At 39.7% G+C, this 27,288-nt stretch overlaps 1 protein-coding gene and 1 long non-coding RNA gene across 4 annotated transcripts; one reads left to right on the top strand and one right to left on the bottom strand.

The window, feature by feature from the left end:
• Positions 1 to 3,278: 3,278 nt before the first annotated feature.
• cyp27c1 (cytochrome P450, family 27, subfamily C, polypeptide 1) lies at positions 3,279 to 26,328 on the bottom strand. The gene is made up of 9 exons (XM_084129065.1): positions 25,910 to 26,328; positions 20,007 to 20,197; positions 18,475 to 18,674; positions 8,727 to 8,936; positions 8,469 to 8,632; positions 6,458 to 6,621; positions 6,219 to 6,297; positions 5,660 to 5,863; positions 3,279 to 4,920 (listed from the first exon to the last, which is right to left on the bottom strand). Exons 1-9 carry the CDS (start codon positions 26,201 to 26,203, stop codon positions 4,804 to 4,806), a joined length of 1,623 nt encoding a protein of 540 aa, XP_083985191.1. The 5' UTR covers positions 26,204 to 26,328; the 3' UTR covers positions 3,279 to 4,803.
• On the top strand, positions 10,810 to 12,805 carry LOC311092139. Of its 3 annotated transcripts, none has more exons than XR_014608211.1 (3): positions 10,810 to 12,197; positions 12,478 to 12,583; positions 12,737 to 12,805. It is a non-coding gene; the product is annotated as an uncharacterized lncRNA (long non-coding RNA). The 3 variants fall into 3 exon arrangements; XR_014608212.1 differs by having other exon boundaries at positions 12,717 to 12,802; XR_014608213.1 differs by having other exon boundaries at positions 10,810 to 10,973; positions 12,039 to 12,197; positions 12,478 to 12,789.
• Positions 26,329 to 27,288: the final 960 nt, after the last annotated feature.

Here is a 27,288-nt window from a genome sequence, read left to right as displayed (position 1 = left end):
CTTGCCTTTGGCATATTTAATTAGGTAATTTGTAATATTGATAATTCAGTCTTTATTACTAAACGACAAACGTCGCATTTTGAATGACTTTAAGTCTATATATAAATGCTAATTATTTGACCTTCTCATTCGTTTTCACGTTAATCAAACCATTATGCCATCTGGTGGATAAAGATGAAGATTACATAGAGTTGTATAAATGGGGAACTTTTTTTTTACTTTTTGTGTTTGACTTTGAAGAGTCATGTGTCATCACCAGTATATCAAATTTTAAGTAGGCCTATATAAATTAATTCTCAATTAGAAGGTCAAAAAAGATCATCTTTATTGACCCAAAGTTCTATACAGTATTTTAGTGTTAAGTTTCTGAGAGGCACTTTGTGTAGTTAGTAGTGACAGATTATTATGTTTTTGTTTTAAACAGAACAAACAACATATGAATTAGTTAAGTGTAATTTATTCATACAAATTTCAGTAACTTGAGTTTGTAACAAATAACAAAATAACAAAAGCTTGTTTCCACATATCAAAAACTTCCAAATTTCACACAATGTAGTACTTCACAACCCTCACAACCAATATTCATGTTAACCAAAAGCCGTTCATTTTTAGCATGTCCCATTATCCATTTGTTGCCTATAAGGCTAGTGCACAAAAAAGGCACAGTTTTGCATTTGGCATTACAATCTTTTCCATCACAGAGTTTTAGTGGAACCAACACAAAATCATCATTCTTGATTAACAAATTAGATAGCCATACTGAAATTAAGATGGGCATTGTTGTGATTAGATGTGTTTTCTTTAAACAATATTTAATATTAGTATCCACTGGACAGGATATTAGCATGATCTTCTAAAGTAGCTTTATAGTTGTAATAGGATTTACTCACTCATGTTTGCTTTAGGAATTTCCTACTTGTAAGCTAGAAGTCTTTGACTTTACATAAGTGTACAATGTTAAATAATGAGCTTAGCACTAAAGCTAATTTAATAGTAAAACAACTATACACAAGGTCTTTTTGATCATATTTCACAATGATTTTTAAGGTGGAGTGAAACAAAACAAAAAATACAAGAAAAAAGTTACACTGCTAGTATGATGTAAATGCATATGAATAAAATTGTCCAAGTAATTCGTGTTGATCCGACTCCATAAAGTAGTGTCTCTTTAAATATTTAAAACATATTTGGTCAGCTGATTGGTTATAAATATTCAAACAAGACAACTAACAATAATCTAATAAAAACGTTCTTAGAGGTACTCCACACAAGTAAAAAAAAACATTGTTTGTTAGACAAAAGCTAGAAGAGGCACTATTACACACAATGACATCTTTGGACTTCAAGAAGCAAAGTGTGAATTATGGTTTACATGAATACTGTCACACAACAGAAGAGAACAAACAGGTGATCGTATAAACAAAGTTTATTAATAGGATACAGGGAACAAACGCTGGTCGATGGAAGGGTGAATGTGAAATTCAAGCAGTTGCACTGTGATTTAGCTTGGTGGAATATGATGATCACAGGTGCAGAGGGTTGTTCCATAAAGGCCACTTAGAAAAGTGGAGATTGAAGTCCAACACCTGACTTGAATGGATCAGCTGCGCTTAAATCGTTTCCATAACGGTAAATTGAACCTGTGTCCAGGTGTCCAGACTTATGCACCCTGTATTTTAAGGAAGAACATTTATGTATTTACGATACATTATTCATTCACAAAGAAAATTGGTGTCCTTAAAGGTTGGATTTTTCCTAATTTTTTTAATTAAGGCATGAAGTTCAATTTCCAAAAGATGATTTTTTATTCCTCTTTTTAGTCAACTTTAGCTTGGGTGTCTAAACTTATGCATAGCACTGTATGTAACCCTCATTCCCTGAAGGAAGGAAAGGAGACGTAGTCGGACGTACCATACTGATTGGGATCACGCTTAGGGAGCCTGTCATCTTCGAGTATTGATAAAATGAGCCAATGCACATTGGCGTGCGAGATTTGCATTTCGCGTTCCGCCCCACAGTGTGGGTATAAACACGGAAGCGAATGCACGCACCACTTGTTTTTCGCTGAGGAGCTGAGCAGAGCCCGGAGTCAGCGGTGGTCCAGCAGTAGTGGCGACGGGACTACGTCTCCGATCCCTCCTTCAGGGAACGAGGGTTACATACGTAACCGAGACGTTCCCTTTCGGTTCGGTCACATTCGACGTAGTCGGATGTACCATACTGATTGGGATCCCCATTAAAACACCACTAGTGCTGCCACCTTCCAGTGCCTAGACAAAAGCCTCCTGACCACCCCGCATTATTGAGGCGGAGATAGGACAGGGCTTAGGCCAGGGAAGTCACTGCTGTTCCGCAAGACCCACTCAGTTAGACTTGGATAACACTGGGAAAGCGTGCCCTTTCGATGGAAGGAGGGATGCTATGGAAGCCACATCTAGCCCGTAGGGAGGTAACATGTGGAGGATACACATATGGACTGGGCGAATTACCAGGCAGTACAGCATATGGAATGTCACTGAGGTGGCTCCAGACTATAACAGGGGGAAGGACTCAAACGTTAGCGACGGCAGGGCAAGCTCTGCCAACGGAAAGACACGGGCTCGCCTCAGGGTGCCATACCGTGGAGAATACACATATGGGTTCGCCATAGGGATCACAACATATGGACCCAGCCTAGCACAAGTTCCACCAGTGCATATGAGTGGTAGGCCTAGCATCGGACGCCACGTCCAATGCCGAAGGGGTGTGGAGGAACTCAACAGGGTTTGGCTAAAGGGGAACTCAACTGGAGCAAGAATGGCGCACGTATCCAGTCCATAGGAGGGGAATGGCGCAGCAAGCCGACACAACGAGCGGCTTACGGTCTTAACTGGCTTAAAAGCCCTGTTTAATAGTACAAATCGCTCTGTGGCCAGGGAAGGTGATGAACACTTTTTTTTAAAGACAGGTGCACAGTTCGTAAAGAGCGGTAAACCGATGCTTTGCTGATATTCTCTGCATCTCATCTGTGTACAAAAATGTTCCGCTGGCAAAAAAGCGAAGTGCAATGCACATAGTCTGCGGTACTGTGAGCGATTTATTGCGCCGTGTGCTATTTGCGATGTGTGGGCTCAATAATCTACAAATAAATGCTATCCCTTCCCTCGAGAATCTACAGGCCTACCGCTCATGCAAAGTACGTTCTCTTTGAAATGCCCTGCGTATGATTATCACTCCCTCATCCACCACCTCATCAATGAAAGGATACGCCATGATTATGCGTCTGACACATATGGGTTGAGCTCCCTATTTGTAGACATTTAATTGATTCATTACAAAAATCACACCAACTAAACAAATGTAACTTTACTTCTTTACATGTGTTACACTTTTTTTTCATGTTCAAAATTATTGCATTTATTATTAAAGTGCATTTGCTTTCATTTTTGGACTGATAGTGATAACATGAAATAAAATGGCAGCATGCCAGAGAGTCCAATGTAATATCATCACATTCCAAGTGGGTCAGTGTTAACGGTATTCTGGTTAAGCATTAACTCAGACTTAGGCTGACAGTTAGCCTGCCCCGGACCAGGTTAGTTTCCCAGCATAAGTTGCCAGAGTAACTGAGTTTGAACTATTTTAAGTTTGCTTCATGAAACAGATCCACCGACAATAAGTCTGGCTAACCAAAATAAGCCTCGCTTGTATTCTAATCTTGTTTTATGGAACAACCCTCAGGTGGTTGAAGGATGGTACAGGCTGAACACACACAACGGCTCGGGATCAGACGACAGAAGATGGGCATCCGAAGACGGGTAGTCACTCAGGCAGGTAAGTCTCAGGCTGGTAACGGGAGTTGTAGCAAGAGATGAGTCTGTGTGTGGTTAGACGAGACCAGACAATGGTGTGCAGGTTGTGTGTGGTATATATAGTGCAGGTTGATGAGGAGGTGCAGGTGCGTTGAATCAGCCCACTAAACATTGGACTTCGGATAGACGTGCAGATCATGTCTATATTGGGTCCGTCGGTCCATGACCAATTCTGGACATCTATTCGACGTCCAAACTAGGTCCACTATTTGGACGTCCAACCATGACCCAACTTGGACGTCATATTGAATTCAACATTAGACCTTTGAACTGGGTAATTTTTTTGGACGTCATTTGGACGTCTATGACAGGTGCAGGAAATGTACATGATTAATATGTAATATTTTTTTATTTACAAATATCAACATTGTTGTTATCAACATGATTAATACATATAAATACAGATTATTTATAATTATTTTGGATCATTTTCCAAAAACTCCATTTGATTGTCTCAGCAGCAGGTGATAACTGGAGATGCATACAAAGGTGTAATGCTGTAGCTCAAACAGTAGAGCGTTGACGCTTGCAACGTAAATGTAAATACATGGTACAGAAAACATGTCCTCCACCCTTTTGAAACATGAGACTACAGTTATAGAAGTTGTATAAAAACGACATCTAAAATTAGTCTAAATTCGATGTTGAAAAGCCGTCCACAAATGACCACATTTGGACTATAAATAACCCTTACACGGAGGTCCTACGAACATCAACATTAGATGTGCGGTAGACGTCGAAAAAAGACGTCGCCCGGCGTTACAAAACAACCCCTTCAGTAGACCGAAATTGGACGTCCAAAAATTACATAGAAAAGACGTCACTCCGACGTCACATTGCGCAGTGGGAGTAGTCCGGGGAGAGTGAACGAGTGGGCGGAGCGTGCTGATCTGGTGACGATGGGCTGATAGATGGTTGTGTCACCGTGACAAATACATAGTGTAATGACAGATTACTTTCGGTCCACAAATCTAAGGTTGATGGGTGCTCCTGGACAGAGCAGGCCATGAGTCTTAGCACGCACATCAGTGGTCTGGGAAGACACCTCAATGTGGAACTTCTGCAGGAGCTGTGATAGAGAAGAACATCAGTACACCATTAGACAAGGGGATTACACTTCACATATATTACAGGAGTAATGACAACAAATATGTCTTTATTGCTACAATCTGTATAACAATAGCATGGATCGCGGAAGCAAGCGGACGGGCGGGCGGGTTTTTTTTGGGGGGGGGGGGGGGGGTACTTTTTTAGGTCTGGTACACATATGACATACAAAAATACATAGGCTATTGTCCCATATGTATGCCTAATTAATAATTAAAAGATTGCGATCTCGATTCAAACACACATGCGATCTTATTCCTAAATGATAATGATTCTGCTTCAGTATGTATATTAAACCTTGGAAATTACGATCACAAATCACGAATCACACCGAAATATTTAAACCTGCTTTCGCGCTGCCACTGAGCCAGAGAGAGTAGTGGTCATGCAAGATGTCTGGATCAGCTTCACAAACAGCTTCAACTACACTATTGCTATTTCTGTGTTGCCAACATCAAATAATAACAGAAGTACTGGGATAAAAGTTTATAGATATAAACACAGATTTTTTTAGATTATGAATTCATTTTATTAATAAAAAAAATGTATAGACTAATTGTAACATTTTAGACATTTATAAATAGACTTAAAAATAACCCCCCCGCCTCCCTTCTTTTGGTAAGGTTCATGAACAATAGTACTGTTATGGTTTAGATCTTGCCTGATGCTGACTTTTGAGACACATTTACAAACACACACACCTGTGTGAGAGCCAGATGCATCTCGAGCTCAGCTATTCTCCTCCCGATGCAGCTGCGGATGCCGTAGCCAAACGGGATGGAGCCGAAGTTGTCGACGCGGTCAGAGGCATCCTTGCGGATCCAGCGATCGGGACGGAATTCTCCGGGACGGAGAAAGTTCTCCTCATCCATTGAGGTGGAGTAATGACACAGAGCCAGCTGAGTCTGCGAACAAAGGAAGTTGTTGCTTATTGATTTTTATTTAATGATTTAATAGCTATTCTATTGGTGGTTTGTGATTTTAGCATTTTACTGAGGCCCCCTAGTGGGTTATTCACTTATTGTAGAACAACCGTGTCATCTTTTTAACGCGATTATCACAGTGAAATACAAGTCAAGTGTGTGTTTTTTTTCTAGGCACATCCTATCTAGGTCAAGGTAATTTATAAATCTAGAACTGCAGGAAAGACATGAAGGCATGAAGCAATTCTCTACTTTACAGGGGCAAGTATTGACATGTTTATGGCACGGGCATATAAAAATATGCATACACATACAGTCAAATGATATATGCTCTTACCCCTTTAGGGATGAAATAACCTCCGATGATCAGATCATCCTGTGTAACGCGTCCGTTTCCAGGGAGAACAGGGAAAAGCCTGCATGTGTTAAAGAGACGGAGGGGTTAAAAAAGTGTTTATGTAACAACACCATGCATTCTGCAGATCTCTTGATCTGATAGTGTTAATTTCTTGATTACCATATAAATAACCAGAATTTTTATTTTTGGGCCTTTTAACAGTGGTGGGCATAGATTACCTGAGTGTCTCTTTGACAAGCCCTCTAATAAGGGGCAGATAAGCAACATCCTCTCCAGTTGGGACGCGCCCACCCAGCACTCTGTCCACTTCCTCAAAAATCTCCTGCTGTATTATGGGATGTCTTGCCAGAAGGTATGTGCTCCATGACAGTGTGAAAGAGGTCTGCAGAGGGTAAGAGAGTACAAAATGTCAAGACTTATTAGAGAATAGTAATATCAACTCTATGTAATTTCTTTGTCTGCTGAAGAATGTCTCTACAACAGGGTCGGAAATTAACAGGGGCTTGGTGCAAAATGCCATCAAACTTAATAAAAATCCCCCCATAATTCAAGATATGGGGGAAAATGCCCCTGTATTTAGTTATTGTTTTATTTATAACATATGATAAGCTTGTTGTTTTTCCTAAGTATGAGCATGATGCATATGTGATATTGATTTATACAAGAGTTCAATAAACAAGAAGTCACATTTTAGACACAATACTGCTTGTTTTTGCTCTATTTCAGCAACTAAAATAGTTCCAAAGCTACAGTAGCACTGTTGCATGTCTATTGCACAGTGTTTCTTTACTGAATGAATTAATTTTTTTCATCAAATCAGTTTAATGACTGATTTAATGTCTCACATTTGCATTGTTCCTAATAGAATGAATCAGCCATTTTAAACAAATTGGTTGAATGAATGATTCAATGACTCAGTCATTAAGACAGTGACTTGCCACCACTTATGGGCAGTTTTAGTTTAATTTCCCCATATATTATTTCCCATAATTTTATATTTCTTCATTCACAATTTTATATTTAATACATTAACCTCATAACATTACTTATTATGAAATTGTAATTGGAGTGAAAATTCATCTAAATGCCAATTCAGATGCAGCTTCTGTGCCACTTTACATCTGGCAGTGCAAAGATCGAATTTGTTGATGCTGGTTTCATTTGATTGTTAACATTCCTTTAGGTATAATAAGACATTGTGACTGTTAAAAAATGTTAAAAAGGACTCTTAAAAGGTAAATGTACCACTGATACCATAACCCCCAACACACAAACACACACACACACACACTCCTTCATCCTGTAATGAAACACCTGCCATGATTCCCTCCATTCATCATTAAAAATGCTTAAAAATGCTGCTGTCATGTGTGTTCAGCTCCAGTGATCACAAAGCTCACCCTTTTCTTTTTGGGTGACTGGTTCCTTTATTAAGCATTAACGCATAACAGGCACCTTGCCTCATAGAGGTGAACAGAGAGACAGACAGGCAGAAAGGGAACGTTTACATGACAGGTTTTGGCTCAAAAAAATTAGATTGCTAATCTGATCCTATGGCTGAAAGAAAAAAATAGGAAAAGATCAAAGGGAAGAGGACGCCAACAGACACGTCAACGAAATGGGAGAGTCTTGGCGGGTCTTGATTATTGTGGGTGAGACGAATGGGGAGAGGTCAGCGTGAGGTCAGGTGAACACTGAGGTTTCCATGGAAACCATGGACACCCGTTACGATCTGACCATTTGAAAAGAGTTCACGGGAAGAGGAAGAGGCGCCTAAGACTCATGAGAAGGTTTGTTTATCATCAACATTAAATTCAACCGTTTTTCCAGCTGTCTCAACACACAATATGTTCTGGATTCTTGAATCACCACACACACATTCACTGCTTGGAGATATTGCAGCATTACTTTACTGAAGGCATGAGAAACAGTGTATAACTTGATTAATTTGGCTAGCCAACATTGGAACTAAGTGTCTACCAAGTGTCAGATGAGTGTGACATATTTTTATAGGCAAACCCGGAAGTTCCCTCGACAAAAACCCCATAGGATTTTTCCATTGGCTTTTAGATTATTACAGAAAATAAGCTCTGTTACTAACAACAGTTTTTGATTTTAAAAAGCCAGAAGTAAAAAGCTTTGCATGCCCCAAAATATGAGTCATGAACCACAAGCTGAGAAGCGCTGATGTCTTATCCCCTTCCCAGCAGCCCTTGGACAGGTTCTTACCGTGTCCACTCCAGCCAGAAGCATTTCAGTCATGTTTGCGTAGATCTCCTCTAGATTCATCTCTCTGGTGACCAGCATGTGAGTCAGCAACCCTCCTTTAATCTCTTCACCTTTCTTCATCTTCTTTTTTATCTCTGAAAGCCTCTTGTCCACGTGGATCTGGCCTAAAACACACATTTGTACAAACATGTCAGAGTTGTAGAAGATCAACTTTGTCACAATGACACTAAACCCCACCACGGTTCCCTCTGCTCTTACTGAATTTAAAGAGTCCATCCCATGAGCTGCAGAATTCCTCCCAGGGTTTGGGAATTATGGGACGCAGCCATTTAGGAATGGCACCGGCATACATGGTGGTCTTAAAAGAGCTGAACATGAGGTGCAGTGCAGCAATGTACTCTTGACTCATCGTGGGAATTTCATTCTCCAAGCAGCCCAGGCGAGTCTCGTACAAAATGGTTGCGACACCTAGGAAAGAGTTAAACATTTAAACTGGGTGATTTTTGTATCATATTGCTTCACATTTATGTGCTTTGCCTATTGAAAATTATCCCCTACAATTAAAGTCTGCGTGAACCGGAAGTTGCAAACGACTTTTCTCCAGTGCTGTGACGTATTTCCCAGTGAAACGGAATATTGAACAGAGGGCAGGGTTTTACTCTAGCGCTCCTCCTCTCCATCTCTCACTCATAGCAGACTAACGGTTTGAGGGGAGTGGTTAAGCGTTTCCCAAGCCAAGCCGTCAAACCTACATCATCAGAGAAGGAACGCCATTCCAGACCGGAAGTAACTTTTCAGACTTTGATTAAAAATTACGACGGCAAACAATTTTTTTCTGTGTATTAACTTGCACTGATTAATTTTTCACCACAAGACTAGTAATATGCGCTAACAAAGTAAATAGGGTCAATTTTGATTTCAGTTGGACTTTAAAATCAATTACTTGCTAAGGTTTTCAGGCGTTCATCTGAATCTGACCTGAATTTTCAGTCTACTGTTTTGGTGAAATCTACAAACACTCAAACTAGAGAGGGCTGATCAGAGGGCTATGTAAGAATTTAGTTGGCGGTTTTCTTTAACAGCAACAAAAGACAAAGTAAAAGACCATTTATATTCAGAAAATATTGTCAATCTAACTGTTCAGACACAATTGGATGTGAACACAAATCTGAGTTGAGCTAATTAATGACACTATTGTAAATTGAAGTTGTTTCATCATTAATGAACTTTGCAGCAGATTCATTTATTGATTCAGTGATACTCAATTTAGTTCACTAATAGTATCAATGTTGCAAAGCTCATCAATGGCGAAATCAAAGTTATTTCTTGATGAACTGTGCAACATTGACACTATTATTGAACTAAACTGAATAACTAATGAACTGAATTGAGTTGATCAATAACATGATGATTAATTTTGTCATTTATGATGTTGATCTGAATTACTCTCTGGATTAGTATGTAAATTGGAATTGTGAAGTTGAAGATTGCCGTCCATTATGGGGTAAAAACTCTTGTCTAAATTCAACTGAGGGTCCAAATTTAAACAGACAACTAGGTGGGATCATAATCATAAAGTGACACATTGGCTAAGTCACTTTCCAAATTATCCAGAGAGAGCTACCTCATTTTTATGAAACTATGTGTTCTTAGCCAATCAGAAACTGCAACCTGAAGCAAAGACCTTAGACCTTGGTGAAGGGTATAATTGCTGTGATCTTTGTAACTGTAAGCGGGGCGGCCTACGAACTCCTGTGTGAGTCTTGAAGCTGACTTCTGCTGATGAAACTGCTAACTATCTTTAGTAAATCTTTTCTTTAATGTATTATAATTCTGACTCCGGGTCTTCATTAATCATATCTGGTTCTGGGTCTTTGATTGTAAAACCCCTTACACTAATTGTCTTTTGTAGAGCTGCTTTATTGTTAAAATAGAAGTTTTTATCATCGATTAACTTTGCAACACTGAGTTATTTATAAACTCACTAGTTACACAACACTAGTTTATTGTATAAAGCACTATTTAAATAAATGTGAAAATATGACAAAAAATACTGTATTATAAATTCCAAATCCCAAAACCCTCATCTGTCTGTGGAACATCTGATTAACAACAAGGGCCCTATCTTATACCCGGCGCAATGCAGCGCCAAGCGCGATGCAAGTGTTTTTTTCTAGTTTCAGTCCGACGCAGTTATCATTTTCACGTCCTGTGCCACGTAGCAAATGCATTTGCGCCTATTTGTGCGCCCATGTGTGTGCTGGTCTGAAAACGAGGTGTGTTCTGGCGCATTGTTGGCGCGTTGTTATTTTGAGGCAACTGAAATAGACTGCGCCAGAGTGGTAGAGAAAACAGAGTGGCGACACTCCCATAGGACTCCGTTGTAAAGCTTTTTGCCGCCTACTTCCGGGGTATGCAGCCTCGTAAAGTTCCCGGAAGTTCGAAACAATTCATTCAACGCATGGAGATTTCCATTGCTGGCCGTGGAGTAGGCTAACTTCTGAGGTAAGTTTATTAAATTACTAACAATGTTGAATGGTCCACTGTCTATATTTTATCAGAGGCCCTTTATGATGCATATACTTATCTTATTTGTATATGCAAAACTTAATTCTATATTTTTTTTTTTATCTTGGTAGACGACTGATTGATCCGGCTAACATTTTGTGGTTAGCTAGCGAGATTATATCTACGTTATATTTTAATGTGCAACAATTGACGTTGGAAACAAGCAGTAATGTGCTCAACAACAATTTATATAGCTAATTATAAAAAATGAACCAGTTCCCTGGAGGAGATCTATCAAATCGAAAACTAAAGGAGAAAAACAGACTTGGCCCACGGCCTAAAAAGCTTTTTTTGGCCTTTAATATGGTCGCCGTCATTAAAACATCCACACGCGATTTGCAGGAAAACCTTTGCTCATTTTCAAGAAGTTACAGTAAGAATAACATTTCTATTGTTACTAATTGTTTCAAATGAATAGTTTCTGTAATGAAACAATACATAATTACCTAACAATTCATTCTCTATATTACAGTTTAATCAAGCAAAAAATGTGTGTATCAAATTTGATACTGCAGGTTTATGGGTGCTTTATCCCTGAACTTTCATGTAACATTTCTGTAATGAAATCTACATATTTCCCACCACAATACAACCACACACTATTTTGATGATTTAATTAATGCCTGAAATGCCATCTTAAAATACATTTTGGGTATTCTTTCAATAAATCAATCCAACAACATCCCATAAATGGCCAAGCTGCAGTGTGATTTTATTTTTATTTTTTTTTTTTTTATGTAAGATGGGGTGGCATTGATCATTTTCCAACATGGGAGACCTGACATATGCAAGCACTGCACCAACATCTCTTCTCTCTACTGTGAAAAGTGTAAGGTGCATCTTTGCCTGAACAAAGCCAGAAACTTTTCACAAAGTGAAATAAAAGACTGTAAAATATTTTATTTAAAAAAAAAAAGAGAAACTGCCTGAAATCTTCTATAGGATCATTAAGGTTGAATAAAATGTTTATTAAACAGTGTGACTAATTTCTTCTATGAGTAGGGAAACGCATTGACCTACAGTACAGCGCTTGTCTACTGATTTGTGCTCTGCTGCATGTGGTGGCGGCTGGTGCTGGCGATGGCTGCTGAAATGAGAGGAGACTGGAGGCTGTGGACGGTGTGCCGGGAATGGAGAGGCCAAATACATCCATGGCAACCAGTAAGGTTCAATTTTTTTCTCACAGGGTAATTTTTATTTTGGGTGAACTATCCACGATACATATTGTTGCATTTTTGTCTTGCGATATATTGTGACATGATATATTGTTACACCCCTAACATTTTGTATGCAAATCCTCGGAGAATCCCTGCCCACTGGTTGTTTTGAAGCTGGGTTTACTAATATGAATAATCATTGAATTATATGAAATGGAGAATATTGTTCGCTGCATGTACTATACTGAATTTTAATTTTTTGTAATATGTGTGGTCCATTGTAGTTTTGATTGGTGCTGGAGGCACCCTCACTGAAGGGGATTTCCTTCTCTTCGGCTTAGGCCGGTGAATGAATATGGTTGGCACAGCATGGTATGGTAGGCTTGTAAGGTCAGTTTCCATTGTACTTCAAATATCATTGAAAAGTCTTAATTCTCTACATTTACAAATATGATGCCCTTTGAAATGCTAGTAAGTGATGTCACCTGTGTGAACATTACTTACATGACATAGTTTTCTGTAGCTGGACCCTGTCATTTGCAGGTTTTGACGGCTGACCATTGCCATCCATTTTTTCCTGCGCTCTTGGTCTTTGGGGAAGCCATACATTTGCTAACCCTTCTCAGAACGATTGGAGCATCCAAAAGCTGCACAGCAAACCATGGTATGACCACTGATCTATAAAATATTAGTTGTAACCAATGAACATGACACCATTGAACATCACAGAGAGTGGTTGTGATGTTCTTCAACTTCTCCTGAAATTCATAAACTTGATGACCACACACAATTTTTCTTGTTGTCTTTTTCTTGTTGTCTCACTCATTGTTTAATAAAAAATTACTAAAATACTATTGCATTCATTCATCCAAGCGTAATGAGTTGTTATTCTTACATATATTTGATACTTTGTGTATGGGTTAGTCTTAAAATTATCTTGGTTTGTGGTCAACTCATGCCTCATCAGAAGAAAAGGACTGGACACTAAATGCTGAATGGACTGTTGCTAGCTACTCTTAGGGTGACCACCCGCCCTGTTTTGCGTTGTCCCGCACAGCATTTTCACCCCTTGTCCCACACGCCGCATATTGAGAATATGTCCCGCATTTTCATCCGTCTATTGATTTTTAATTATTATATTAAGAAAACGTGCATGCATTCTTTTGCCTTTTTAAGAAAGCATTTTATTTCTTCTTTTTGCAGTGTATTTTTTCACCTATAGGCTATTTAACAGCGCTTCGTCAGAAGTACAAACACAACAGCCTTTTTTAAAATCCTATACAATGGTTGAAAGGAAAGGAGTAAACACGGTCACTAGTAGGTTGTGACAGCTGTCAATCAAAATGTGGACCGGTGATTCGTTCCATGTGTTTCCAGTCAGAAAACATTAAATAAAATAATGTTAAATAATAATGAATTAAATTAAACTATTTAATTCAACAGAATTTATCAACTTGTTGTGGTGGTTTTAATTCACATCCTTTCTAAAAATATGAAAGTTTTTGGTTTAATATATTCTTAATATATAAGACTGTCAATGATCTAATTTCATATTTTATATTTTATTTGTTCATTGTTTATTTTGTTGGATTTTAATTGGACTTGGTCAGATCTGTTTATAAAATAGTGATCTGCATGATGCCGCTGCCTTTGGGCTCAGTGATGTTGAATTTAAATGACATGTCAAATAAAGACATGTTATGTTACATTGTGATGTAGGCTAATGGTGTTTTCTGGAAAGGACTAAAGAACAAAGAATTTTTATCAGGTGAAAGGCAGAATTCAAATGTTTTTATTAAGTTAGACATTATATAATAATAATAATAATAGCCTAATAATAAAACTATCTTTAAAGGTAATCAGTTTGAAGGGTGCAGAAACACAGGGGTGGTTTATGTTTTAGTGTTGGTAAAAATGTTCCACATCGTCCCACATTTGGTTTGTTTGATGGTGGTCACCCTAGCTACCCTGCTTTCTTAATCCCTCTCTGTTCTACCGATGCTAACACGAACGTGAAGCTTTCCCTCCAAAACGTATCTAAGTATTACTTACTGTATATAGGCTATATAGCTTTCAGTTGTCACCCTACCACTCCAAATGTAAAACTGACATTTAAAAATATGCAATAATAGTCAAACAAGGACTTGTGTATGTGTTTTATTTATATTTACCATTCAATTTCGCAATCGCTGCTGTCAGTCCCATAGAAGAACATGACAGCGCGACCTGTGTGTGGAACTTTACAGGCTTACATGAACCACGTGACCACCCCGCTAGTGAGTTCAACGAGTGTCGCAACTCTTCTCTCTCTATGGCTCTGGACTGCGCCATTGATCAACTGAAACCTGGGGCCTGTACCATGAAGCCGGATTAGGTGGCTAGCCAGCTATGTTTCAGCTTAGTTTCCGCCAACCCTGGGTTTTAGGTACTATGAAAGTAGCTCGGCTTTAATCGGTGTTCGTTGCCATGGTATCTTACGCTGCACGGCTAACCTGCTCCGGGGCAGGTTATGTTCTGGATTCAAGATCTCAGACCGAAGTTTGACCAATCAGCTGAGAGCAAAGAAACATAGGTGACGTAACTTATTCCCAGTGTCTGCTGTTGCAATGACTTCACCTTTTCTTCCAAATCCGGTGGACATCTCAGCGCAAATTGTTTGACGAGCACTTCGTAGAGAAAGAGTTTTTAGCCAGACAAAATCCCCTTGCCTTAACTGATAGTTACTTGTTTGAAAGATACAGATTTTCCGCGGAAGGAATGTCTTATCTTTGCGAACTTCTTGAGCCGCACATAAAGAATTTAACACGTCGAATTCATGCACTTACTGTACCGCAAATATTGCGTTGCGGGTTTTTTGTTTGTTTGTTTTTTGTTTTTTTTTGCAAGTGGTACATTCTTGCACGGTGGGTGACGCACAGAAGCTAGGGGAAAACACGGTTAGTCAAACCAAGGTGGTCCTCGCTCTGCAGGAGTACATGAAAAGTTTCATTAGTGTTCCCCGGACATTTATCGACCATGTCCATAAAAGAGGGCTTTTATAAAATTGCCAGTAAGATATATTGATAGGGTGACATCACATGAACACTTTTTTTTTAAAGCAAATTTCACAAGTGTACTATACAATATATAATAGCCTACATGTTAAGAATTATTTTGAATCTTCTTTTTATTATTCTTCTGTTAATCTTATGATAGGATTCCCTAGAGTCATTGCAACATGTATGCAGTCTATTGCTCCAATCTCCACTGCTCTAGGGAACATGAGGCAGATTATGTTAATAGGAAGTCCTATCACAGCCATAATGTTCAGGTAGAGATGATGTGAATATGTGAGATGATTATTTTCTGTGAGATGAATCTTTAAATTAATAGTAACATTAACAGATATAACAATGATTTACTAAACATTTCATCTGCAGACGACTTGTGGTCATGAACATATATGATCAAGTTTGGATGCCAAATGGCCTGGCTCCAGTGCTTGTCTCACGAATTTTCTGTGAGTCGGTGTTGTGTCAGCGCTTTGAGGAAAGCAAGTTAAATTTGGTACAGTACAAAACACTGTTCATTTAAACTGAGATAGAAAAACCTACACAATAACCCCCTATCATGACCCTCAGACAGGGCCACAGCACCACTTCAGTGTGGCCCTCAGTAAAACCAGAGTGAAGATAGAGATGACCTTTGGCATCCTAAAGGCACATTTCAACTGTGTTCGGCCCTTAAGAGTCACCAGAGCGGGCATCACAGATAGTGGCTGCATGTGCCATTCTGCACAATATAGCCACCAGTAGAAAGAGCGAGAAACAACACAAAACCAGCTTCTCCCCGATGAAACTGACCCGATCACACTTGACCACCCAGCTGGTGCAGATATATATTACATATATATATTACAATTACAATATTACAATATTACACTTAATAAAAGCACATTGACTGCAGATATGTCTCAAACTGTTTTATTGGTTTTGTGGGATGGGAGGGAGAAAGAGAGCAAGAGAAAGTTGCATTAATAAATATTCATACTAAAGTGTTACTTGGTTAAATAAGTTATACTAATATATATATATATATATATATATATATATATATATATATATATATATATATATATATATATATATATATATATATATACTATATAACTATATACATACTGAGATCAGTTTTATCCCATTGAGATACTTTAATAAGCACTGAAGCCCATTGAGGTAGAGGCCTCAGTTTCTGGGGCAGGTTGTGAAAAAATCCTACAATAAAAGAGATGTGTAAGGGCCAGTCCCTTTTTTATGCCACACATTCAAATGTTTGCCATAATAAAAAGCCCAGTGCATTCACATCAGCAACTGTCTGAGAACACACAGAGTGTCTTCATTTCCTCCACCCTAATAAATAAAAATATGCCAATGTAAAGCATAACTGTTGTAAAGCAGGTTATGTTTGGTGTTCTGTTTGCTGCATACTGACCTCTGTGTGGGAGACTGTGTGTGTATGTGTGCTGGCTTCAACAGGGACACTGTATTTCCCTCTACTGCAGAACATAGTCAGCCATATTTAAAACTTAAAAGTAGTAATGTATTGCACACGTACCCAGTGTTACTTGCTTAGAGGAGCCAGCACCAGGGTCAGATTGTACAGCACCTGTAATCCCATCCATAATCGGCCGTCCCTTATTGCCTACTCAGAGCCAACTCCTCCACCAGTGTATTCTGGTTTTCTGAATTTAATTCTTTATTTCTGTTTTCTGCAAACAAGTGTTTGTGATAAAATGTTCACAAAAGTAATAAAAGGTTGTGGTAAATACTCACCACTTTGAATTATATTTTTATATTTTGTCTTTATCTGCTGCCAAGAACATTTGGAGTTGGGGTTGCATCTAAAAATCAATGAATATTAATTTTTCTTAGTACCGGTACATGCACATTTTTATATATTATAAAAATAGACTATAGGCTAATAGGCTATATTACACGTAAAGGCTACACATACATACATAATTTTACATAAATATAGAACGTATTTGTTTAACTTACACATTAACAATCAGCAATCTTTCTCCAACAGTCTTCTCTTGCTTTGGCCGCAGAGACCGTATTGTTTCGAGCTTGAAATACATATTTAAATTCATCGTAATTATGAATGATTATCTCTTGCTCCTCCGCGGAAAAATCGCGACCCGCGATTGGTTGTTCAGTGTCGACGTCACTCTTTTATGTGCACGCGCGCGTGGAGTAATCATAGCTTGAGGATCAAAGCCTGAGTTGACAGAGAAAGTTGATGAGCTGCATCATGGTACCAATAAAGCCTGATTGCATCGGTTTGGTTTTGTCAACTCAAAACTTATCCTGTAACCCCGAGTTTGTTCAGCTACCTTCATGGTACAGGCCCCTGGTCTAAAGTCAATGGGCAATATTTTTTGTTGTTGTTGTTGTTATTTAAAGAGCGCGTTAGTAACGTGCGCCTAGGCGGGTCCACAACGCGCGTACATTCTGCTTATTAAACACACAGGGACGCACAGCAGCACACAAACATGCCAAATATTAAAATTAAAAGGATAACAATGTAAAAGATTATTATTGTTCACAAAAAGATATGGCAGAATCCGACTTGTCCCGTAGATGGTCTGCTTGCGTACTTTTACCTTGCGCACGAGCAGATCCGTTTAATTTTAGATCCGTTTGCGCTCTGGAGACGGCTTCGGTCTTTCCACTATCAAAGTCCGTCATGTAAATACCAATCTGCCATGGCGCGAGCGCAACTGGCATTTAAAGGGAATGGGAGATGAGACTGATTGGTTTAACGCACGTTAATCCCAAAACACACCCATTACTCATTAAGAGAATAGAGACAACCCTTTTAGACCATGCACCTGGCGCGCCGACCATTTTTCCCCTCATTAAACTAGCAAAAGTGGATTCGGACACGCCCTAAATTCACTTGCGCCCTGCGCTTTAGACCATGCGCTTAGATCGTTAAGATAGGGCCCCAAGACTCAAACTCCTTAGCTGGATAAAATTTCCTTTATACAAAAGCCCTCATATTCCTTTCTAGAAAGGCCACTATGATACCTGACTCTCCTCTTAATAAATAAAAAAATCCCCAAGTTAAGGGTAGAGGAAATCAAACCCCTATAAAGGAAAACCCTGATGTTGACTGAAATCCAAATCCTGTCCTTTAATCAAATCATGAGTGTAAAATGTAATATATCAGACCAGGGCACCTTTAGTATATAAAAACTAGATTTTCCACAAAAACACACACAATGCCCTCAAGCTCACCTTCCATGGCATATTTGAAGAACAGGTCATTGATGTTAAGGACAGTCTGGCCATCGTCCTGCTGGCTGCGCAGTGTCTTCACTCTCTTCACCAGGTCGACCACCACATCATTAACATCAGGTGAGAAAACATACACATCTTTGGGCCGCATAATCAGCTGTCGCAGAACACTGCGCATCTTCAGCCACTCATCACCCTCGCTGGACAGAGAAATCATCAGATATTTGTTAGCACAGACAGGAATCAAAATTAACATATTGACATTACTAATGTGTCATTTACCTTTAATACCTTCTAAAAGTTTTGGGGTCTGTAAGAATGTTTAATGTTTATAACAGAAATCTCCTGCATTTATTTGATTAAAAATACAGTAAAAACAGTAATATTGTGACATATTATCACAATTTAAAATAACTATTTTGTATTTTAATGTAATTTAAAATGTACCCAGCTAACAAAAATATGTTCTAAGAATGTTTTGCTAACGTTCCCATTAAGTTATAAAAATGTTATTTCTTTAAAATATCCAGTTTTTTAAATATTTAAAAAAACTTTTTTTTTTTTGGTTATGCAAACGTTAAGGGAACATTCCGTTGTCTGTGTTCTCTGAACATTTAGAAACTAGTAACATCTAAAAAACATTCACCCAACCTATGAACAATATATAAATAAAAAAAAAGTGTAACATTTTATTTTAAGGTCTTAGTTAATTCTCATAATTAACTAGTTGCTTATTAGCATGCATATTACAAACATTTTGGCTGTTTATTAGTATTTATAAAGCACATATTAATGCCTTATTCTAGATGACCATATTCTACATCCCTTAATCATACCCAATACCTTAACTTAACAACTACCTTACTAACTATTAATAATCAGTAATTAGGAGTTTATTGAGGCAAAAGTCATAGTTAGTTAATAGTGAGAATTGGACCCTAATCTACGTTTTGCCTGTGACCAAAAAAAATTTTGCGTGACACCTTTTTGAGAACATTATTTAAGGCCAGATAACTTTGAACAAATGTTTTCTTAATATTACTGGAAAAATGTTTGTTCCTAACTATGAAAGAACCTTGCCACAACGTTCCCTGTTAGCTAGATAAGTTATTCCTGTGATGCAAAGCTAACATTTTCAGCATCGTTACTCCAGTCTTCAGTCTCATATGATCCTTCAGAAATCATTCTAATATCCTGATTAAGTGCTCATGAAACATTTCTTATTATTATCAAAGTTGTGGTGCTTAATATTTTTTGTGGAAACTGTGGTCCTTTATTTCAGGATTCGTTGATGAATAGAAAGTTCAAAAGAACAGCATTTACTGGAATAGATTTTTTTTTTGTAACAATGTAAAAGTTTTTACTGCCAAGTGCCAACTTGGATCAATTTAATCTGTCCTTTCTGAATAAAAGTATCAAAAGTCTTATTGATCCCAAACTTATGAATGGAGTGTAACATTTTAATCCAAAGTGACAAACGGTTACAAGCCCAGATTTGAACCTCTACCGTTGAGAAAGCAGTCGGTACTTACGCTGAGATGAGTCCAGTGGATCTTCCCCTCATATCTCTGTACTCCTTCCAGGACTCCATGTTGCCTCTCTGAGGAGTCACACCTTCAGACCTGAGAACATGTGCCACCAAGTCTCTGTCAGCGATGGACACCACCAGCTGAGGTCCAAATCGAGATTTAAAGATCTTCCCATACTTCTGCGAATGCTCCGTCTACAAGAAGATTTGTAAACTTGATTAACATGGATCTGAATCATTTATAGCTTGCACTAGTAATTTAAATGTTTTTTTTACTTCCAATGGATTTTTTTTAAGGCTAAGTTTAGGCTAATCTACATTAGACACTGTGGCGAGTGGGACAAATGGCTGGAACCCCTCTTGTTTGCGGTGCGCGAAGTCCCGCAAGCCTCCAACGGTGTTTTCCCCTTTCAAGCTTCTCTATGGGCATCAGCCCCACAGGGTGTTATACGTCCTGAGAGAGGCTTGGGAGGACGGACCTTCGGACAGTAAAAATGAAATTCAGTATGTCCTGGAACTGAGAACAAAACTACACACTTTGGGGCGGCTCTCCATGGAGAATTTGTTACAGGATCAGGACAAACGAAGCCGGCTATACAACCGGGGAACCAGATTACGCAAGTTTGCACCGGGAGATAAAGTGCTCGTATTACTCCCAACCTCAAGTTCAAAATTACTCGCGAAGTGGCAAGGACCCTTCGAGGTCACACGGCGAGTTGGAAGTCTCAATTATGAGGTGGTACGAACAGACAGGAGCGGGGCACATCAGATTTACCATCTCAATCTTCTTAAAAAAATGGAATGAGGCGGAGTCAGTGATGCTGGCGATGGCGGTGAGAGGAGGATCTCGGGCCAGAAGTGAGCACTAAGAACCAATCTCTTGCTCCTGCCCCCGGGAGGAGATCACCTCTCGCCCTCCCAGCTCACTGATGTAGCCAAGTTGCAAGCAGAATTTGCAGATGTGTTCTTGCCCCTGCCAGGTCGAACGGACCTCATTCAGCACCACATTGAGACAGAGCCGGGTGTGGCAGTGCGCGATTACCTGAACACAAATTAGTCTGAATTAGAGGCGATGCTAGAGATGGGAGTAATGGAGGAATCCAACAGTGATTGGGCAAGCCCGATAGTTTTGGTACCTAAAACAGACAGCTCGATCCGATTCTGTGGGGATTATCGCAAGGTAAATGCTGTGTCGAAATTCGGCGCATATCCCAATGCCGCGGATTGACGAATTGCTTGATCGGCTGGGTACTGCTCGATTTTACTCGACACTGGATTTAACGAAAGGATATTGGCAGATCCCCTTATCTCCTTTATTAAAGAAAAAACAGCTTTCACAACACCATTTGGATTACACTAATTCGTTACTCTTCCATTCGGGTTGTTCGGGGCTCAAGGATAATCAAGGATTACCACTTTTCAGCGCCTCATGGGCCGGATTCTCCGGCCCCACACTGCATATGCCGCTGCCTATTTAGATGACATTATCATCTATAGTAATGACTGGCAGCGTCATATGCAGCATCTACGGGCAGTTCTGAGGTCGCTGAGAGGGGCCAGACTAACGGCCAACCTGAAAAAGTGTGCGTTTGGGCGTGTGGAGGTCAGGTATCTGGGCTTCTACTTGTGCCACGGACAGGTGCGTCCCCAAATTGACAAGACGGCAGCAGTTGCGACCTGTCCGAGACCCAAGACCAAAAAGGAGGTGAGGCAGTTCCTGGGGCTGGCGGGATATGATAGAACGTTTGTACTTAATAATTCGGACCTCACCAGCCCGCTGACTGACCTCACTAAAAAGGAAGCGCCAGATCCGATCCAGTGGACGGAGCAGTGCAAGCAGGCTTTCACCCAGGTAAAGGCTGCTCTATGTGGCGGGCCACTCTTGCATTCTCCTGACTTTTCTCTCCTCTTTTTATTGCAGACGGACGCGTCAGACAAGGGGCTTGGAGCAGTCCTGTCTCAGGAGGTGGGGGGTGAAGAACGGCCGGTGCTGTACATCAGTCGTAAACTCTCCAAGAGAGAGACGATGTACAGCACCATAGAGAAGGAGTGAGATGCGATTAGGTGGGCCGTGCTCACTCTCCGCTATCATCTCCTGGGACGGGATTTCACTCTCTGTTCGGACACCTGTGTCTTGTTGCAGTAATTGGTGTGGAGAGACTGCATAAATACCACCAGAGAGGAGGAAGCAAGAGAGAGAGAGGACTGGGAACTTGTGCTGCCCGGGAGGATTGATTGCAGTCATTATTGGACTTTGTATCTGTGTGCTGTAGTAGACTACGGTAAATGTGCTGTGTGTGCCGTTTTTGTTTTGAGATAAATAAAAGCACGAGTTCCATACATGGTGACCCTGTCTTCTTCCTTCCACCCTTTGAACCTTGTCACAGACACATCGTCAATACCTCAGAAATAGTGAAAGTAGAGAGCAGAGAGTTGTAATTGGGTCCTAACGTTCATTTGTTTAGATCAGTTTGAGTACTTACTGTTACTGATGTACTTTATGTACTCTAATGCTGGCTTTCCTTTAATCTCTAAATTCATTTGTGAAATAAGAACAGCTATATGGGAGACAACATAACCATGATACAGCATTAAAATATATTTTCCAATATCACATTAGTAATTTCCCGACTGACAATATCTCCACAAAGACCGTATGGCTATTCGTCAACTGTTCAGTATGCATGGGAAGACATTTCCTGGTATAGATGGCCCATTTGCAAATACTTGAAGCTGTTTGCAAATACAGCCTTCAATGTGAGCTTGCCCAATTTCACCCCCTTCTCAAGTCGCCTGCCCTGTACCATTCCTACTAAAACAGCACAAAGGCACCTCTGTGTCTCCTCAGCGATCTGATTTTTCTCACTGTCCAAAGACGACTAGTTTCTAAATGTTCAGAGGCACAATATAGCTGATCCCTCATGTACATGTAAACTAATGCCAGTCATTATATATATATACATTATATACATTATACATTATATATATGTATATATATATATATATATACGTGTGTGTGTGTGTGTGATATTTAAATTACACTTTCTTAAATGCAGTTCTGCATCATGGTTAATACTCCTGCTTATTTCACATTCAGGAATTTAATATTCATTCTGAATGGCGTAAACCCGTGTCGGACAGCTGGTCGTGTTTATAGCTGCATACCTGAGGTGCATGCTAAATAATTCGAACTTGATCCTGCATGCAGACTGCGTCGAGTAACCCCAGACTGCAGTCTGGATGATTGGGGCGGGGCAACACATTAAGGCGGGGCTACACGTGTCGCTCCGCCCACCCCCAATTTCATTGGTTTATAATATAGCAATCTTATTGGCATGGACGCTTGAGGCATGAGCATGCGCATTCCTTTATGTACGAGTTTATGAATGATCTACTATGCTGTTTGGCCGTACTACAGAAATATTAAGTGATAACCATGGCGATTTCAATAATCAATTGGATAATGTTTTGATTAACTTAATACGAGTTAAACAGTTAATACGACTTAAGTTAGATGAAGTTACTGTACAACAAAACAATCCCTTCAGGCAGATCGCCGTGTAATATAACCTACGTGCTGCTAAATCTGGGGAACGAATTCATAAGTGCATGGCCACGATTTATAGGTCAAAATTATTAGTATAGCGCTCAATTCACATTGTTTTAAAGCTACACTGTGTAATATTTTAAGTTGATTTTTAGCAAAAAACACTTTGTTCTTTCAAAATTATACATTCTCATTAACGTGTAATCACTTCAACCAACTAATCAAGTATTCTCGTAAGTGAATAAACTGGAAGCCATGTTGCGCATCCATCTTGAAAATACATTAGACAAAGAGGCACATACCTGGAAATTCAAGCTTCGCCTTTCGCGTTTTTACACTCAGTGGCACCGTGACGAATGCGAGGGGGAGATTACTCATGACTGCCGGCAGATTTGAAATAATACGGCCACCGTAGGAGTTAAAATGCCCTCGGAATGGGAGGGGCTAGAAAGTAATATTCAGTTGGTGGTAGTCATATACAATTTCACCGCTAGATGGAAGAAAATCCTACACAGTGTAGCTTTAAAGCAGCTTTACAAAAAGACATATAGGCCTATATAAGCTTTAATATTGAGCAGTTCAGGGCTGGGAGATATAAAGAAATATGTTGCTGATATAAATGATACACTGTTTGAGATTTAGCTATATTATATTTATTAATTTACCCAGCAGATAAGTCAGTGCCACTTTAAGTGAGCAATGAGCATGACTTCATTAAATTACTATAGCATTGCAAGGAGAGATAGCCTATTAGGCTGATAGTAGACAATATTTTCCAAATGTCATGCAGGGCTCCGTAATTTTACATGATTAATGTATGCTTGTTCATTTTTCCATTAGGATCGGTGTCAGTGAATAAAAACAAACTTGGGATTTTACACAAATGATGATAATTCACTGTATTACAGTAAGACACAGTTCCGAAAGTGTGTTTAAACTACTTTAGACTTCAAACTAATTTAAACTTCAAACTAATTTAAACTTCAAACTACTTCAAACTTCTTCAAACTTTATGGTCCAAACTTTCTCAAGCCAACTTAAAGTTTGTCACAACGAACTTTTTTTTTCTAGTTTTATTTTAAAGGTGCTCTAAGTGATGTTGGGTGACGTCACTTCTTGTTGATGTTTAAAGTACTGTCAAACAAAACGGAGGCTAGCTAGACCCTCCCTCCTCCTCATCCGCGCACTAATGCCGCGTTCCAGGCAACCTGTAACCCGTGTTTTTCCAACTCGTAACTGGGAGTACATCGATCTAGTACGAGTTCACGGGTGGGAAGTCACGGGTTTGACTGCCGTTCCAGTGCACTTTCACGGGTATAAGGTTGGAAAAACACGGGTTACAGGTTGCCTGGAATGATGTACTCCCAGTTACGAGTTGGAAAAACACGGGTTACAGGTTGCCTGGAACGCGGCATAAACCCCCAAACCCCACCCCCAAATCCTTCTTGTCGGTTATTGGCTGGAACAGTTTGTTATGTTTTGTGGTGTGGGTTTGCTCAGTTTGTTTTTGTTGCCGTTTGTGGAGCCTGAGGTGTCTGCAGAGACCGTGTTTTTTTTACAGTGTGTTCAGAGGACAGGCAGCTAGCGGATGGTGAGGAGATGTTTGCTGTATATGACAAAAAATGTTTTGGCCTAAAAAACACGTGACATCGCTTAGAGCACCTTTAAACCACGCGTGGCAAATAAGACAAGGCTACCAAATGATACAAGCCCTTTTTTTTTTCTTAACTAAAATTACGATGGTAAACCGATAATAAGATACGATTAGAGTTAGCATAGTTCTTTAATACGACCAAATCATTCACAAAATAGTACATAAAGGAATGCATGCTCAGGCTTGAATCGTCTAGGCCAATAAGATTGCTGTAAAATAAACCAATTAAATTGGGTATAGGCGGAGCGACACGTGTCACCCCGCCCCATCGTCCAGACTGCACTCTGGGGTAATACACTGCGTCTGGGTCTGGGAAAAAAACAGTTTTGTAACTGTCCCTCATGGTGGGGTGGAGACTCAACTCGCTGTTTTATGCAACTCCAAAAGTAATTCAACACCCCGAATTTTGTTCCAAACAAATCAAAGTTTATTTATCATTCTTGCAACAGAAATTGCTGACACTGAATGCTGTTTCTGCCAGCCGTAAAATAAAACGTTACAGAGGGTAAAGTTACAGTTAATACAGAGCACACGAAGAGAATGAAATAGAAGTAGCCTGTTAGTAAATGAAAACATTCGAGTCTACATGCTTGCGTCTGGGTATGTTCCACTGAACGTGTATTGAAAGTGTAAATGCAAATGCAAACACACAAAGGAGCCCTTTTCAACTACAACGCGTCCCCTCTGACATCAACCGTCTCCTCACCTGGATCTCATGGATGCGGCTGAATCCATCCCGGTAGAAGAACTCAACGAGGTTCGAGAAAGTGCTGGGTCCGGGCATCTCCTGGAGGGTCTTCACTGTGGTCTCCTTCAGCCCCTCTGCGGCCGGGCTCACCTCGTTCTCTCCCTTCAGTTCCGCCTGACTGTGCGCCGCGATCTCCAGAGAGCCGCTCGCCGTGGACTTCTGCAGCCCGCGGGCTTGGCGGAGAAACTGCTTGCATGACTCCTGGAGCAGATTCTTGTGGGCCAAGTGTAGAATAGAGCTTTGAAGAGCCATCTCAAAGACTGTGCCACCAAGTTGAAGTCAGGAGGTTCTTGTAGGTGTGGAAGCGCTCGCAGACTGGAGTGAGTGCGCACTGTTGAGTGGTGCTCAGCGGCTTTTAAAAGGTCCACGGGAGATCTGCGGGATCAGAGAAGGGGCCTGGAGCGGAGCCAGGATTTTTTCATAGGGGTGGCCAGGCAAGGGCCAGCAACCAGTCTGGGGTGGCACAGATATCTTAATTAATGAATTATTTTATCATAAAAAATAATTTGACTATAATGTATTGGACTGTTTTAGTGCCTACACAACTGAATAAAGTTAATTTGTACTTAATTGCAATTGAGATTAGGAATCATGGAATACTGAGTGAATTTTATATTTTTTTTTAATTATTACCCACCACCTCATATTAAAATTAATTAAATGGTAATAAAAGGGCAGACACTATAGCTAAAGTTCAACTTGCTCAGTTAGCTTGGTTCTGGTTCTCAAAATCTCCAATAGCTTGTTACATTGTTGAATCTTCATGGATGAGATAACATGCAGATAAATACTGTAGTCCAAAGATTATTCAACCTTCAATGCGTTTTATATAATCAATGAACTCTTCAACCAATTCTGAGATTTTCAAAAAAATAATTAACTTTCTATATTAGTTGTCAAAATAAATAATTGCAACAGTTCTATCATACCTAAATTAAAAAGGAAAACAAAAGTTCTCTTTTGAATCCCCATGTGCAAGAATGTGAACAAGGCGGAAGTCAACAGCACATAATGTAAAATGTTATGTTTTTCATAATGTAATGTTGCCAGAATGTAAAATTAGTTATTTTATGGATTTAAAAAAATATCCATTTTGTGTGTGTCCTTCAGGGACGTGGGAACTATATTGTGAGAGGGGGGGCGGGATTCTTGAGGGGGGGGGGGGGGGGGGTTGCTTGGGGTTCAAGGCGACCGTTATTTAGAATGTCACTTTATGGTTTCCATGGTGACGCGTCATTGCTTGTCACGTGACACACCGCAGCAGCAACAGAGCTGAATGAATGATGATCTGCTTTTATGTCATCTTTTCCCTTTTTTATTCAGAATATTCACAAATG

This window comes from Abramis brama (assembly GCF_963993115.1).
Source record: "Abramis brama genome assembly, chromosome: 11".
Lineage (NCBI taxonomy): Eukaryota > Metazoa > Chordata > Actinopteri > Cypriniformes > Leuciscidae > Abramis > Abramis brama.
The sequence above is the reverse complement of the archived record's forward strand: the minus strand, read 5'-3'. Positions and strand labels throughout refer to the sequence as shown.

Bases quoted from the DNA above. Each gene is read 5' to 3' on its own strand.
- cyp27c1 (XM_084129065.1), bottom strand. From the start codon at position 26,203: ATGGCTCTTCAAAGCTCTATTCTACACTTGGCCCACAAGAATCTGCTC. The intron at 6,622-8,468 runs GTAAGAACCTGT...TACCCTCTGCAG, and splicing joins TTCTGGCTGGAGTGGACACG to ACCTCTTTCACACTGTCATG. The intron at 5,864-6,218 runs GTAAGAGCATAT...CTTTGTTCGCAG, and splicing joins GTTATTTCATCCCTAAAGGG to ACTCAGCTGGCTCTGTGTCA.